This window comes from Acartia tonsa, chromosome 2, assembly GCF_053477335.1.
Source record: "Acartia tonsa isolate MP-2025a chromosome 2, ASM5347733v1, whole genome shotgun sequence".
In the NCBI taxonomy this organism is placed as follows: Eukaryota; Metazoa; Arthropoda; class Copepoda; order Calanoida; family Acartiidae; genus Acartia; species Acartia tonsa.
Window position 1 is genome coordinate 7934482 of NC_137261.1, and position 15849 is coordinate 7950330.

At 31.2% G+C, this 15849-nt stretch overlaps 1 protein-coding gene across 9 annotated transcripts in view; it reads left to right on the forward strand.

Moving 5' to 3' along the window:
* ClC-a (chloride channel protein 2) overlaps positions 1-15228 on the forward strand; it is a 114361-nt gene extending 99133 nt beyond the window's left edge. For 5 of the 9 annotated variants that reach the window (XM_080145294.1, XM_080181325.1, XM_080145302.1 and 2 more), the window contains 15 exons: positions 620-724; positions 1740-2064; positions 2402-2499; positions 2842-2960; positions 3435-3573; positions 4279-4392; positions 4722-4838; positions 8864-8925; positions 9552-9716; positions 10203-10263; positions 10380-10438; positions 10999-11065; positions 11763-11840; positions 12409-12462; positions 12749-15228. In XM_080145294.1, coding sequence (XP_080001420.1) covers positions 620-724; positions 1740-2064; positions 2402-2499; positions 2842-2960; positions 3435-3573; positions 4279-4392; positions 4722-4838; positions 8864-8925; positions 9552-9716; positions 10203-10263; positions 10380-10438; positions 10999-11065; positions 11763-11840; positions 12409-12462; positions 12749-12775 — 1590 coding nt within the window. In that variant the 3' untranslated portion in view covers positions 12776-15228. The remainder of the gene's footprint in view (positions 1-619; positions 725-1739; positions 2065-2401; positions 2500-2841; positions 2961-3434; positions 3574-4278; positions 4393-4721; positions 4839-8863; positions 8926-9551; positions 9717-10202; positions 10264-10379; positions 10439-10998; positions 11066-11762; positions 11841-12408; positions 12463-12748) is intronic. The other 4 variants (XR_013873773.1, XR_013873762.1, XR_013873777.1 and 1 more) reach the window with 4 other exon arrangements.
* Positions 15229-15849: the final 621 nt, after the last annotated feature.

A 15849-nucleotide genomic window follows, 5' to 3' on the forward strand; every position in this document is an offset into this window, starting at 1 on the left:
ATAGATTACAAAATACAACTTTATTTTATTTTTCCTATTAGTTGACAGAAAAAAATAAAATCACTTTCATTTACGTTAAACATTTAAATCTAGTTTTATTGAACAATATTTTGCAAAATGTTTTTGTAATGTGTCAAAATTAATTTTAGATTTTATTTTTATATTAAATTTTTTAAGGATTAAAATGCACAATTATAATAGTACATATTACTCAATGGTAGATTTTTAACACATATTTAATTTTTATTGGAAAAAAATAATATTCATTTTATATTTTGATATTTGTTTTCTACTTTATTCAATTTTAAAATAAGCTAAATTTCTAATCTTTTAATTGATGGGGTCTCGATTTACTACATGAGTTTTGTGTTAATTTTAACTGATTTACCTAATAGAGATATTCCTAAATGTTCTGAACACTTATGGGATCGTATCAAAGGTCAGCCCCCCTTCACTGAAATTTTTTCCTTCAAATTATGATCAAGAAATAAACCGCTTTTAATGTTTACTTTGTAAATTGTCAAAAAAAAAGACCACAAAAAATTCATTGGAAATGCTGTAGAAAACAAACAAAATAGTCCTCTTTTTCAAAAATAGTTTTGATGATATATTTTTTTAGAGTATATTTGTGAACTTGACAGTGTACATCTTATCCACATTCTTCCTGTCCATCCTGGCGAGTACCTTACCTGTACCTACTGGTGTTCTCATTCCATCTTTTAAGGTACCATTTATCTAAGTTTTTTGGGTTTCTTGTAAGTTATATTTGTTAAATAACAGGATGTTTGTGTGTTTGTCTGTGTGTTTGTATGTTTGTACCGAAGGATCTCGCTAACCTCTGAACCGATCGGGTTCTCCTTAACAGGGTAGCTTCTCATAGGTCCCAGGAAGGTTTATAACTATTTTGGGGGAGGGTACCACCACCCTCCCAAGAGATATCACAATAAATCTAAATGTTTTCTTCTCGAATAGAGACTACTACATGACATTGCAAAGTATCGTAGAAATTTTATAGAGACTCGTATTAATTTTTTTAAACACCAAACATAAGTGCCACTAGAGGCATCTTGGGGGCGTAGCCGCTAGTATTTGTTAAAAGTAAGATCATTATATTAGTTGTGGGAGCTAATTGAATTCTCAATGAAAATGTTCCTAAATACATCCTAAGATTACAACTATTCTTTTCATCCAAAAAACACTTTAACTATAAGACATTGAATCAATGGCTATAATTTTATTTTAAACGTAAACTTGGTTTTTGTATAAAACCAAGGGGAAATTGGTAGGAAGGGTAAAATATAAAGTACCTGGGTCTGAATAACAATAACCAAAGTCATTGTTTGCCCGAATCATGATCCCTTGTCCATGCCCAAAATTTTAGGTTACCTAATTTTTGTTGTCTCGGGGTTTCGTGAATTATTATGTATTAATTTTAGTTCCTCTTAATTTTCATGAAATGCAAGAGGAGGATATTGTACCTTAAATTAAACTGGTTCCCAACTTTTCAAAAACACGTCAGCTAATTCGTTGACCTAAAAACTTTAAGACACTTTTACTAAAATCTTGATTGAGTTATACAAACAAGCAGTGTCCAAACGCTCAATAAAGATTATCTACTTAAAGGGTAATTTTGTTTGTAATAATTGATGAAGAAATCATTTTATCGTTTTGTCTTATTACTCAGGATTGTCTTATTCTTGACTAGATGAGAATATATGATTACTTAAATACGTATCTAGGTTGGAGCAGCTTTTGGTAGATTAGTCGGCGAGGCAATGCATGTATGGTTCCCGGACGGGGTACGATACGGCGACCAAATCTCCTACATTCTTCCCGGCGGCTACGCAACTGTTGGGGCCGCTGCTTTTAGCGGTGCCGTCACCCACACTATCAGTATATCGGTCATCGTGTTTGAGATGACCGGGCAGGTGACCCACTGTGTGCCAGTGTTGGTGGCGGTCATCATTGCTAACTTTGTTGCGAGCATGCTGCAGCCCTCCTGTTATGACAGTATTATTTTGATTAAGAAGTTGCCCTACCTGCCTGATATTATACCCAGCAGTGCAGGAAAGTTAACTCACTCTAACTTATTATAATTTCCTATTTATGATTTTCCTTTATTACCATGACTTACCAAATAAATTGTTAATATTGAAGATTTAAGTTGATTGATATAGGTATTTTAACAAAATTTGTGGAATGAATCTAACTTTACCTCTAGTATCCTGTTTTTTTGTCTGAATCTCAAGATTTGAATAACTACTGAACCGATTAAGTTTTTTTTTTAAAGAAACATAAATTTCAGGCTTCTTCTCTCTCCCTTCTTACCCCTTTAAAGAGCACCTAGATGCTAGGGGCGTAGCCGCTAGTGTATAAATAGAGTATGATAACTTTGTGTGAACAGGAGCCTACAACATATTTGTTGAGAACTTCATGGTGAAGGATGTCAAATATATTTGGTATGGCATGACTTACAAACAGCTCAAAGAGGCGCTGAAGGTATTTATTTTAATTTTTGAATATTTCAATGCCAGGATGAGTGTGTTAAGATAGATTAAGCTTTGTGAAAACTGAAAACTACAATTTAAGTACCTATTTAGTAAACATCATACCTAGTATTTCTTATCAAAACCATATAAAACAATTACGATGATTAAATATTGTAGTTCGATATTGGGGGCTTATTTTCGGAAAAGATTTACGCGTAATTTGTTGCCTGAAAAAACGTAATTTGAAGTAAAGAAATGATATCATGCTACCGATTTACCCCCCTATTTTTTGAGTCCGATACTTAGTCGTAAATAGTATGACAAAGGCAATACATTGAACCTAAAATTTTAGGATGGAAAGAAACTGAAAGGATTCCCCCTGGTGGACAATCCTAATCAGATGATTCTCTTGGGTTCTGTACAGAGATTTGAACTTATATCTGCTATTGAGAAACACATTGGAAAAGACAGGTACAATAAAAAAATAAATTTTGTCAACGTCCATGAAATAGGTTTAAATCATTGGTGCGTTGGACTTTTAAATTTTCTGCAGTCTTAATCCTTTTAACAAACTGCTTTGTATGATACTAAATACTTTTATAATTGCTTTGCTTATAGTACCTGAAATTGTTATTTTACTCTTTCTCTTTTACCCACGATAATGGTTAAAACTTACATTTGCGAATTACTTTAATTATATATGCTATCTTTTCTTTATTTGTTCTTGAAGATAGGGGAAGGTCGACCCTCCTCTTTTGATTTTAGTTTTAAAAAGTAAATTTTTAGAGGGTCATTTTTTTCTTAGGGCGATTCTCTTGTGAATGTGATGGTACCTTTGAGTATCTTAACTGTAAATGAGAAACCTATCGGTTCTACTTTTAAAGAGATTCCTCGGTACACCTAGACAGACAGACACACATACTGTTACTTATATTCTAAATCTAGGAGATTAGCGGAAGCCTCAATAAGAAGGAAAGAAGAGGCTGAGAGGAGAAGAAGAGAAGAGGAAGAAAGAAGAAGGGAAGAGGAGAGAAAGAGGATAGAAGAATTAGAAAGGGAGAGAGATCCTGACAGAGCAGCTGAGGTAATAAAAATGGAATTATACATAATCAAGGAGATAATTAGAGATATATAGATAGATATTAGAAATATTAGGATTGATAAAAGGAAGGGGAAAGAAAAAGGATAGAAGAATAAGAAAGAGAAAGATATCCTGAGAGACCAGCTGAGATAATAAAGATAGAGTGATTGATTATTAGATTTATTGTTAGATAATAAGAAATATAGATGGATAAATTGATAATTAGATAAAAAGAAAGTTACCTAGACTTGTAGATAGATAATAAGATATACTAACAGATAATTAGATTTATAGTTAGATAATAAGAAATTTTGATAGATAATAAGATCTACAGATTGATAATTGGGAAAAGTATAGAAGAATCAGAAAGGAAGCCTTATCAGTAAAATAGTTTAACTAAGTTAGAAGCAACATAATTATTTCTTCACAACTAACATCATATTTCAATAGATAATATGTAACCCTATAAGATCCATGTTTTTAATTAGAAGGTTAGTTTTTAGTACAAATCAGAACCTTTATCATCCTGGTAAGAATATTCCAGGTGTCCAACTTTAATTCAGCCTAATTAATCAAACAGTTAGGCGTTTTTAATATCAAACTTCCGGGAAATGTTATGCTCTTCGCGAGCTCAAGTAAATTGGACAAAAAAATTAAGAACGTGGTAGGTTAAATTTCAATCTTTTCCTAAATATGAATCTTTTCTAGAATAATGGAGCATCTAAAGGAAGACGACCAAGCAGGTTTGCGGTATCCGCAGTAAATGACGCAGCCATAGATCCAAATCTACAATTATTTGATAACAAGTCTGCAGCTATTAGAGTAAGTTCTTACTTTTGGAAAGCTTTTTTGTTTATTGACTGTCTTCTAATTCAGCATGTTGATAAAATACGAAAAGATTCCTTTATTGTGTAATGTTATAGTATAATAGTTAAACAATAGTTAAACACTTTCTTTAAGTCGAAAATGCACAAATGAGAAATTATAACTTTACTTATAAAATAAAACTAGATTAACACATAAACATTTTTTTAATGAAAATCTAGTTCTAAAATGTTTCCCTACCTTTAAAACGACCTATTTTTTTTTTTTAAAAACCTATTATTGGCCAATCTGATCTAACTTATATAATGAAATGTTTGATATTTAAGGCATTGGAGCAACTGAGTTCCCAGCCTAAGAAATCAATCCTGAAGAAAAATAATCTCACTGTCCACGGATTTTCTGATAATATGAACAGAGCATCTCCTGTCTATTCACCATATGAGGTAATTTAATATTGTGTTTCATTCAGTGGCGTGCAGAGGGTTTTGCCAGGGGGTGCCCGAAGTGACACCCCTCTTACGAGTTTTGACAACCCTTTAAACCGAGGGGAGTGAATTTCATACAACAAGCGAGGTGTATTTTTAGTGTCAAGCGGGTGTCCATCCACAAACCCAAAAGTCAAGAAGACTCCCTGAATTATTAAATTGACGCGCGAAGCACCCTCCTTAAATTTAATGGGATGTACTTGACTTCTTTATCTTAACACCTCTCTTGGCTGTTTTTGGGGGTGTATCAAGGTGGTGTAGTTCCTTTTTAAAGAGATCACGAATTAGTTTTTTCAGAATTCATTTTTATTTACCATTCCTTGTTTTTTAAGTAATTTTCGTACAATAATTTCTTAAAAGCTCCAAGAAGTTAGAAAAAAAATTGATTAAAATGTCAAGCTCAATTCCACACGAAGTTAATGTTAAAGTCTGAGCAATAATTAAACTATAAGAAAAAAAGCCATTTCTTCGCTTGCAGATAAAAACAAAACAAGGATGACAACATCCATAAGTAGCGAAGCATAAACAATTAAATAAGAATTTAGATATTAGTTGACAAAAGCATGTATATTAGGAAAAAATCACGAAACCTTTTCAACATTTGTTTTTAATTTCTTAATATTTATTTATATTTCAGTACTATGACTAACAGACTGACGGTCAAAGTAAATTACATACTGGATGCTCAGAACAACGGGAAATTTAAATTTTATATTTTTAACTACAAAAATTTAAAAAAAAACCGGACCATAAACACCAAAGATATGAAGAAAAATGTGAAAAATATAAAAATAGCCAAAAACCTGCAAAAAGGCAGTCTGACCGCCATTGATGTGTTCTTGAAATTTAATTTTGATAAAATAAAACTGAAAAACTTTGGAAATTGGGCCATAAACACCAAAGGTATGGAGAAGAATGTGAAAAATACAAAAATAGCATAAAACCTGCTTAAAGGCAGTCTGAACGTCATAGTTGTTTTCTTGAAACGACAGGAAATTTAATTCTGATTCTATAACTGAAAAAATTTTGGAAATCGGACCATAAACACCAAAGATATGGAGAAAAATGTGAAAATACAAAAATAGCCTAAAACCTGCTAAAAAGCGGTCCTATCGCCATTGATGTTATATAGTTAATTGTGCTCCTTGATAATGGGAATGTTGTCAAAAAATTTCAGCCTTTTATCTTTTATAGGAGCCGAGAAAATCACGTTTCCCCCTAACTAAGACGGACATACGGACATACGGACATACAGACATACGGACATACGGACAGACGGACATTACAAATTATAGAGTAGCTTCGCTACTAAAAATCAATACTTAGGAAATAATTTTGTAATAAACCGCTATTAATATTTGTCTTCAAACTTTCTTTAAAATGTAATGAAAAAGTTTGGTTTATTTTATAAAATCATTAACAGAATTTCGGTATGTCTGAGCCGGTATAAAGACAATAGAAAAATTGTTTAAATTTATAGAAAGAATGATATTTAAGATTTAAATTGTTCAAAAAGTAAAAATTTATTATATTTGCTATATACTTCAGCAAAAAATTCAATCATTTTATTAAAGTTTTTCCATAAAAATAAACATTATTTTTTTTATTCCAAAATGAATAGTTATTGCAATTCGTCACACACACACACACGCACACACACACTATCGTAGTATAACACACACACACACGCACACACAAACTATCGTAGTATAACACACACACACTATCGTAGTATAACACACCCGCACACACACACACGCCCACACACACTATCGTAGTATAACACACACACACACTTAACGCCCCACCCGCCCACCCATTGCTACCTAATTAACCAAGGAACTAGAGGCATAAGACAATGGCCGTTAAATTAATGGATATTCACAATAAAAATATACACAAAATTCTATGAAAGTCCCCAAAGTTAATTAGCCAACTAACAAAATGTCATTAACTTTGGGAACTAATGTAATAATAAGTCAAATATCCATTTCCTCCCTGCATACAATCACATACTGAAGGGTGAGTTTTAAATGAAAAGATTTAACAAAAAGGATTCTAAATACAAGGACATATATTTTTTTAGTAGCGAAGCTACTCTATAATTTGAAATGTCCGTCTGTCCGTCTGTCCGTCTGTCCGTATGTCCGTCTTAGTTTGGGGGAAACGTGATTTTCTCGGCTCCTATAAAAGATAAAAGGCTGAAATTTTTTGACAACATTCCCATTATCAAGGAGCACAATTAAAGATCAATGGCGATAGGACCGCTTTTTAGCAGGTTTTAGGCTATTTTTTGTATTTTTCACATTTTTCTCCATATCTTTGGTGTTTATGGTCCGATTTCAAAAATTTTTTTAGTTATAGAATCAAAATTAAATTTCCTGTCGTTTCAAGAAAACAACTATGACGGTCAGACTGCCTTTAAGCAGGTTTTAGGCTATTTTTGTATTTTTCACATTTTTCTCCATACCTTTGGTGTTTATGGCCCAATTTCCAAAGTTTTTCAGTTATAGATATCAAAATTAAATTTCCTTTCGTTTCAAGAACACATCAATTGCGGTCAGACTGCCTTTTGCAGGTTTTTGGCTATTTTTATATTTTTCACATTTTTCTTCATATCTTTGGTGTTTATGGTCCGTTTTTTTAAATTTTTGTAGTTAAAAATATCAAAATTAAATTTCCCGTTGTTCTGAGCATCCAGTATGTAATTTACTTTGACCGTCAGTCTGTTAGTCATAGTACTGAAATATAAATAATTTTTTACAAATGTTGAAAAGGTTTCGTGATTTTTTCCTAATATATGTACATGCTTTTGTCAACTAATATCTAAATTCTTATTTAATTGTTTATGCTTCGCTACTTATGGATGTTGTCATCCTTGTTTTAACTCTTACTTTATACATCTTAATTGGAACTGATGATCTATTTTTATAGAGAAACATATGTATTCCATCAATAAAGAAAGTTAAAAAATTAAACTGTGTTTATACATATAATAATATTTTATAAAGTTGTAAGCTTTTTTTATCTGTAGAGAAGGATCTCGCTAACCGCTGAAACGATATGGTTCACTTTTACAGTGAAGCTTCTTATGGTTTTTGGGAAAGGTTTTAGGCTATTTTATTTTTGTTAAAAAAGTCGTTCGTTGGTTTTAAGCTATTTTTCTGCCCTTTTATATCCCTTTGAATATCCTTAGATACTAGAGACGCAGTTGCTTGTAGATTAAATAGAAATTAGAAAATATAAATTTAGATTAGAATGACTTGTTATAGATTTGAATGGTTTAATCTTTTTACACTTTAAATAATATTTAATTAACAACTGACCTAGAGGTAGAAATAGCAAAGTGAAAGAAGAGAAACAGAGAGAGAGAGAGAGAGGGAGGGAGAGAGGGAGAGAGAGAGAAAGAGAGAGAGAGAGAGAGAGAGAGAGAGAGAGAGAGAGAGAGGTAACGCAAAAAGCCGGGCCAGTAAATAACATTTCAAGTTTTGATCTGTTACTTTTTTTTTTATTTTGCATTTTTATCATTAAAATGACTGTCTTGTGTGTTACTTTTAAATGACATTTTAAAAAAAAACATAACATTTTAACTATTTTGAATGCAATTATCTATAAATCACTACAATTATTCGTATTTACTGCATTTATTATTCAGTTTTCTTAAAAATGGTGTTCGCGGTAGTGTAAAGTTCAGAAAATTTAAAAATTCTTTTTCATTTAATTGAATAATTGTCATTTTTTAAGGCAATATTTTTAAAAAAATATCTTTAATTGTCAGTTATCTACCTATATATATAACGTTATTTGCAAATTCACAGCCACTTTAATTATGCCAGTGATTAGATAGTGATACATTCGCCTCTGATTTCATCCTTATTCATATAAACTATAATTGAAATGACTGTTAACTGGTTTTATAATGGGAAGAGAACCTCGAATTTAAAAAAAAATTGAAAGCTTGATGGTTTTTTTTATACTTTTAGACTTACACAGGAGGCAACGATATTTGGAGAAATACAGTTCAATCTTTCCAACAACTTTTCAGGTATCTTATGTTAGAAGAGGACATGGTTACAAAAATATAAAGGTAACCTGGATATTACTGATAACACCCCTCCCCCTCCCTTATTTTGAAGTTGAAATTAAAGAGATGGATTTAGTTTTAAGTTTCTTTGTTTATTAATATATAGGTTAGGTTATATTGGTTAACCCCTAAGGAATAGTTTACTGTAGGAGTTATATGAAAATAGAATTAACTATTCTTCCTCCCCGAGTCCCCATTTTCAATTTATTTCAAAATTAAAGGGGGGAGGAAGGTATCCATGCTCAACCGGCAATTTTTGTGAAAGCAACAAACAACATAATTTACCTAGTAGGTTTTTTTATCGGTATTTTCTACAATCTTGTTTTTAGCCTTTTAATAGTTTCTATAAATAGCACCAAAAAAAGATTAATTACCCTTTTAAGGCATGCCTTAATAATTGATCATCATGAAAAACTAGACGTAGTGACCTCTTGTTAATAACTATACCTAGAGTTGTCTCGCTACTTAATTTGTACCTTAATTTACAGAAATCTTAATTCCGGGCTCCAAATTTATTTGTCTGATTTGTAAGATTCGCTTTTTATAGATGTTGACATCCTTGTTAATAACATAATCTATTCGTTCAGGCGAGGAAGCGGATTTACGAACGCAAGTCGAGGCAGTTCCGGCTGGGACTTTGGAGACTTTAACAGCTCGCCGAACGGGTCAAAGCGAGTGACCATGCGACCTGACCTCACTCTTGAGGAACAGAGAGACTGGGAGGAGAGAGAGATGGAGAAACCAGTCAACTTTAGGAATTTTGATTGTTTAGAATTTATTGTAGAAATCATAAGAAATGAAACTAATTAAAGGCCTCATCCTATTTATAAATCCTACTGATTTTTAGTCTTATCATTATTTATTAGTGGAAAAGCAAAAGTCACATTAAAATCTTAGATGCATAAATGTCATTTTTTCTTTTTGTTTATAGAACATAGTTTAATAAAAAGATTTTCCAGTATGGCCTCAAAACCGATTAATTTCCGCTGGATTAGAACCGGTACTCAGTCTACTGAAATATCATGTATAGCATCGCATTACAGACAACTTTCCACGAATATTGAAAAAAAAAAATAATAAATTACTACAAGTTTATTAAATCCTTGCCTTCAGCCCCTCGGGACTAACAAAACTGGTTTTATGGTTTTAATCTTTTATTTTTTTATTATACGCGGAAAGCTGTCTATAACACGATGCGATGAATAACTATTAACAAATTGTAAACAACATGTAAATGGTAGTGATATGCATATTGATCCTGCACCATTCCAGCTGGTTGAGAAATCAAATCTACTAAAGGTATTACTAAAAATTACTTAATTAAAATTTATAGGATATCTTATGTTGAACTTTAGTTATAAATATATTAAATAAAATATAATATTAAATGAAATATATTTTGAAAATATTTTCAGGTGCATTCGTTGTTCAGCATGTTGGGTGTTAACTTGGCATACGTCACCACTATTGGCAGGTTTGTCCAAATCATATTTACATGTAAATTATTTTATTTCCTATGTTTTTTATCCTGATCTCTTATTCGTTGGCTTCAAAACTTATGGACTTTAAATGGTCCTAGGACAAACGAAGGAGTCCCAAACGTCGGAGTTGACAAACGTCTGAGTCGAAACTTAACCTAATCTAACCTATTTTAAACTATATTACAGGTTTTTAAATGCCTAACCCCTGCGGGGGTTTATTTATATATATTCATATCTTAACCTAACCTGTATAAAAATACTTAATTAAATTGATATTTTAACACTCCTGCGTTTGTCCTGGAACTCTTTTAATAAATATTTAGATAGGAGTCATTTTTTTTGGGGGGGGGGGGTGAGAGGGGATTTCTCTTGGGAGGGTGGTTGTAACCTCCCCCAAAATAGTTATAAACCTTCCAAGGACCTATGAGAAGCTATATTGTAAAGAAAGATCCTTAAGTACAGACAGACACAAACACACAGATCATACTTTTCAATAAGGATTACCTGGAGATTGCAAAAAAAATTGCATCAATAATTTAAATCTATGTTTCAGATTGATTGGAGTGGTAGGACTGCATGAGTTGAGACAGGCTATTGAAAATACAAATAGCAACAAAAAGGTAAATGTATAATTATAGATGTATAACGCAGATAATTATATGGTTCCAGTGGTGGGTACCTTTTTCGTCTGCTAGCAAATTGCTTTCTTCTCTTTTTGTAGTGACTTGGCAGTGTTATATTTCCGACGCTATTGGATGATATTCCAAGACTCTATTGAAAGTCGGCACAGGGTCCCACCCACATAAAGTTAATTAACCCCTCCCCCCTCTATTATTTTACTTTAATGTAAACACTTTCTGCAACAACAATCATTTTATCTGAAGAAATTATTGCAGCTGAAATTTATTTTGATAAAATATTTAATAAAATCTTTTACTCTTACTCTTAAAGTATGGGTTGTTTTATTTTGTATGTATCCACTCCAAAAACAACATTTAAATTAAGATTAAGAGTAGAAAGGCCTCGTAAGTGTTTCAGAAAAATGGATTTAATCTTTAAATATGTATTTTCCTTTAGGAAATAATAATGGGAATAGTAGCTTCCGCAACATTGCGTAAAATTGTGAGCAAGCTTCCAGTCAAATGCGTTTATTAAGTCTAACTGTTCTAAATGTTGACAAAACGCTTAGTATAATTAAACGCATATTTAAAATAATAAAAAACAGTTTGACCTAATAAGCGCATTTGACTGGAATCTTATTTACAACTTTACGCAATATTGTGTAGGCTACTATTCCCTTACTAATTTACTTTTAAGGTTGAAGAGGAAGTCCCTGCTAACAAACCAGCTGATGTGGAAGAAGGAGGGGATGCTGATAAGGAAAAGAATGGAGAGGTAATGATAGATAGCTTGATAGATAGGTTGATTTTAATAGGTTTAATTTTGTATTCACTACGGCCAGCTTTATTTCTTTAAGTATTTATCACTTTATTATGATACTTTAGTATGACAGGTGTCACAGATTTGCAATCTCTTAAAATAAGACTCTCTATGTTTAATTCTGGGATTAGAGTTGTGCTTATATTATTACACACTAAATTATTAAGTATCCACAGTGCGCAACAGTTATTGCTTCTTTTTCTCATATTACCTTCTTTGGCGAGGCAGCCTAGTGAATTTTTAGATCCCAGGACTGCCAAGATTTAGTCCACAGCCGCCTGTAATTTTTCTCATATCCATTATCATTAAAAATCCTTTCTTTCCATAATAAGTCCTTCGCCCTTTTAGGGGGAAAATGAGGCAGGACTGGTCAGATATTCTCTTATATTTTCATATTTGTTTATGTCAGTTTTCATAACTTTCTGGAAAGCCGAAGACATGCTACTTTATTTTTAGAGGAAATTGTTTAGAATGATTATTTGAGATAATAGCTTTAATAAAATTTCATAATTATTTTGTATAGGTTGAAAAAGGAGGCCTTAACAGTGGTGATGAACTTACAGATACAGAAACAGAGGTACTATTTACAATAGGATAGATATGCATTCCACAACTAAATTATGATGAACAAAATTACCCCTTAGAAAAGTTAAGACACTCCTAGTTTGTACAACCCAATCCAGGTTTAATAGTCTCCAAAGTTTTAAGCCACTGTATGAGAGAACATATTTTAAAACTTTTGGGGAAAAATGACTTTCATTAAGTATATCACCAGAACTGTAAGAAACTGTTTAGAAAAATAAGTTGCAATGCAATTCCCAATGCCTTTACAATTATTAAAAAACATTTCTTTAATATTTTAGGCGATGGTAGTGACTGCAGACAGATAACATCAATGTTCAAATGATACAGAAGACGTAGAAGTAGCTCTGCTAACAACAAGTGATTGTAACCAGTTACAAAACATCATTACATTTCCGAGATTTTATCTTAATATAGATAAGATTGTCAAATCCAGTAAGCAAATTACCAAGAAAAATTTATTAGTGTTCGGCAGCCGTACCTCTGTCGCTTTAGGTCTCAAATTTAAACCTGTTTGGATGCCTTAAATTTTTTCTAATAGTGGCATTGCCATATGACTTCCAGATGAATTTTAAATTGTGAAAGGTTAATTTCTCCGAGACTCGCAGGCGGCTGAGGCGCGGCTGCTGAGCCCCGAGATTTATCTTTTTCAGTGTATGAATAACTTTGCTAATTTGCTTTTTGTGGATTTTTATCAATATATCAGTTGTTGATTGTTTTGAATTAGGAACAAATTGTAATCTAGTATTTATGCATAGTTAAGCAAGTGTCTATCTTTATTTCAGACAAGAACAATTATATTATAAAGCGTTGCAATAACAAGCTAATTATAGGCTGAATGTGTGAAGAAACGTTTCTCGATATAATGAAAGGAGTTTTATACCTAATAAGTAAATATTATCTAAAAATAAAATACTTTATTGTATTTTTGTAATATTGATATTCTAAATAATTTGCCCTGTTATCACTATATTGACAGAAAAATTTTAAAAAATCTATTCCCGCATGTGCAATGCTACATAAATACTATATTTTTTTTCTTCATTTGAATTATTGTCTAACAGACTTACAAAAAGTCCAGGATGATAGAGTCGCTACGGAATAAAAAATGTTAAATGAATTAAGGGAATAAAATATAACTTTCGGGTAAAAATATTAACAGAAAAACTAAATTAATATTTAATATTTTATCTTATTTTATTGAACGCTTAATTTTACATATTAAGTTATTAATTGTGTGTATAATAATGTACCTGTATTTTTTTAAAGAACGCTAGAGGTAGTTATTTATTTATTCTAGTAATGTTATGGGTCAAGTATCAATGTTATTGTCTTATTGTAAAGTTATCTTATATGCATGTTTGTGCCTTATACTTTTTTCGCCTTTATTAATTCTTGAATTAGAGATTGCAAAAATCTTAAATTAAATTCCTCAGGGAGAGAGGGACAGTGATTTATAAAAGAATCTTTCCCCTAACTTAAATTACTGATTGCTGCCTTTGGTAGTTTAAAATTCTGGTGGGTAAAGGTTAGAAAATCTCCCAACCTCTCCAAATCATTTTATCTACCAGAAGTAGAAGAATTGGCATTGTATATTATTATTTTGGGGGAGAATGATTTAACCTCACTTGTCCTATCCCTATATCCCTGAACCTACTGGAGAATTTTCTTTCAAATTTATTACTGGAGTTATTCTAAAAAAATACAGTTAAGTTTATTTACCTTTCAAGAAATCCGCGAATATCATTTTTTAAATAAAAGACGACTTTTACTTCGTGTTTATCTTGTTTATTAAAATACTGAATATGGACTGATGTAACCTTTCTTTTAAAATTGTAAGTTTTTTAGCTTGTGCCATTCTTGTAATAGTTGCCAATTAAACGTTGAAATATAATTAATTTGTCCTTTTTAGTAAAAAAATTGGGATTAATTATGTAAATAAAATGTTTTTGTGTAATAAAACTTTTTTTGTGTAAGTAGAAATAAAGGGGCTTAACGTAAGTGGGATAACTTAAAATAAACACAAATATTACAGAATTCATATTGAATTATTTTAATTTAAATTATAACATTTTATTTTTATGAAATTTTAAATTCAAAAGTTATCATATTTTAAACTTCGGTGAATGGTTAAAAAAGATCATAAACTAAACACGTGAGAATTTTTTTGTAAGAGCATTTTCAATGATTTTAATATCAAGTCCTAGTTTTATCTTACTCATCATGAAAGGAAGTTACTAAACATGACAAAAATTCCTAACTTTTTGGCAGATTAAAAAAATTGTAATTGCTGTGAGCTACTTTTGGACATTAATATTTATTTAGTATTGATTTTTGAATTTGCTCTGAAAAAATATGGGACACAACCCAATCTGTCCCGATTTTGTATTACTTTTGAAAAGTGCGATTCCTGTGACGTCATATAAAAAGGGAAGGGGGGAAGAAAATCTCTTCCCTTTTCTCCCATCTCTTTTGAAGAGATTTTCTTCCCCCCCTCCCTTTTTCTTTCCCGAAACGTATATGACGTAACTTGAATCGCACTTTTCAAAGTGATACAAAATCGGGACAGATTGGGTTGTGTCAAAATATGGAAATTCCTTTATATAAAATTCTATTTTTGTACTATACTATATAAATTGTAAAATTGCTATGAAAACGGTTATGCATTATCATGTGTATAAAAATGTAAAGCATAGATTTTATTATTTTATTCTTATTAACCCAAATTTTAGTAAAAAATATACATATCAGTTCTGTTGTACTTTTTGCTTTATTTATTTGAATTTTAATTAAAAGTTAAAGTTGTAGGGTGTTTGACAGTCTATCTTTTTGGAAGCAAAAATTTTTATATGTGAGATAGGTCCGTATCGTCGGATAGCTCTGATCTGATTGATTTAAGCATAGTCTCGTCCTATCCTAATTAAACTTAAACTGTATTATGATTCCTGTAACATTTAGGTTTAATTTAGACTGCAATATATTTATTATCAGAAAAGTTCAAACAATGATTTCTAGCTTTTAAGACCTCAATTTATTAAATAAGAATTTCAATTTCAATTAACTTGATAAATACTAAATGACTATAAACAAAATCATCCTTTAGTATTGTTGATACTTTAATGTTGTTGTTGTTATAGCCCTGATTCTCTGAAGTTAGGACTCAGATGCACACTTTAATGTATAGAATATAAGATAAAATTAAATTGATATAGGGGGCACGAGCTATAAATATGTAACCCTACCCGCGGAGTGGAGACCCTGTGCTGATTTTCAATTGGGTCTTTGAATAAAAGCCAATAGTCGTTAATATAAACACAGCCAAGTCGGAAAGTAGTTATTTGAGTTATACATCTATACTTATATACATATATTCTTTTTATAA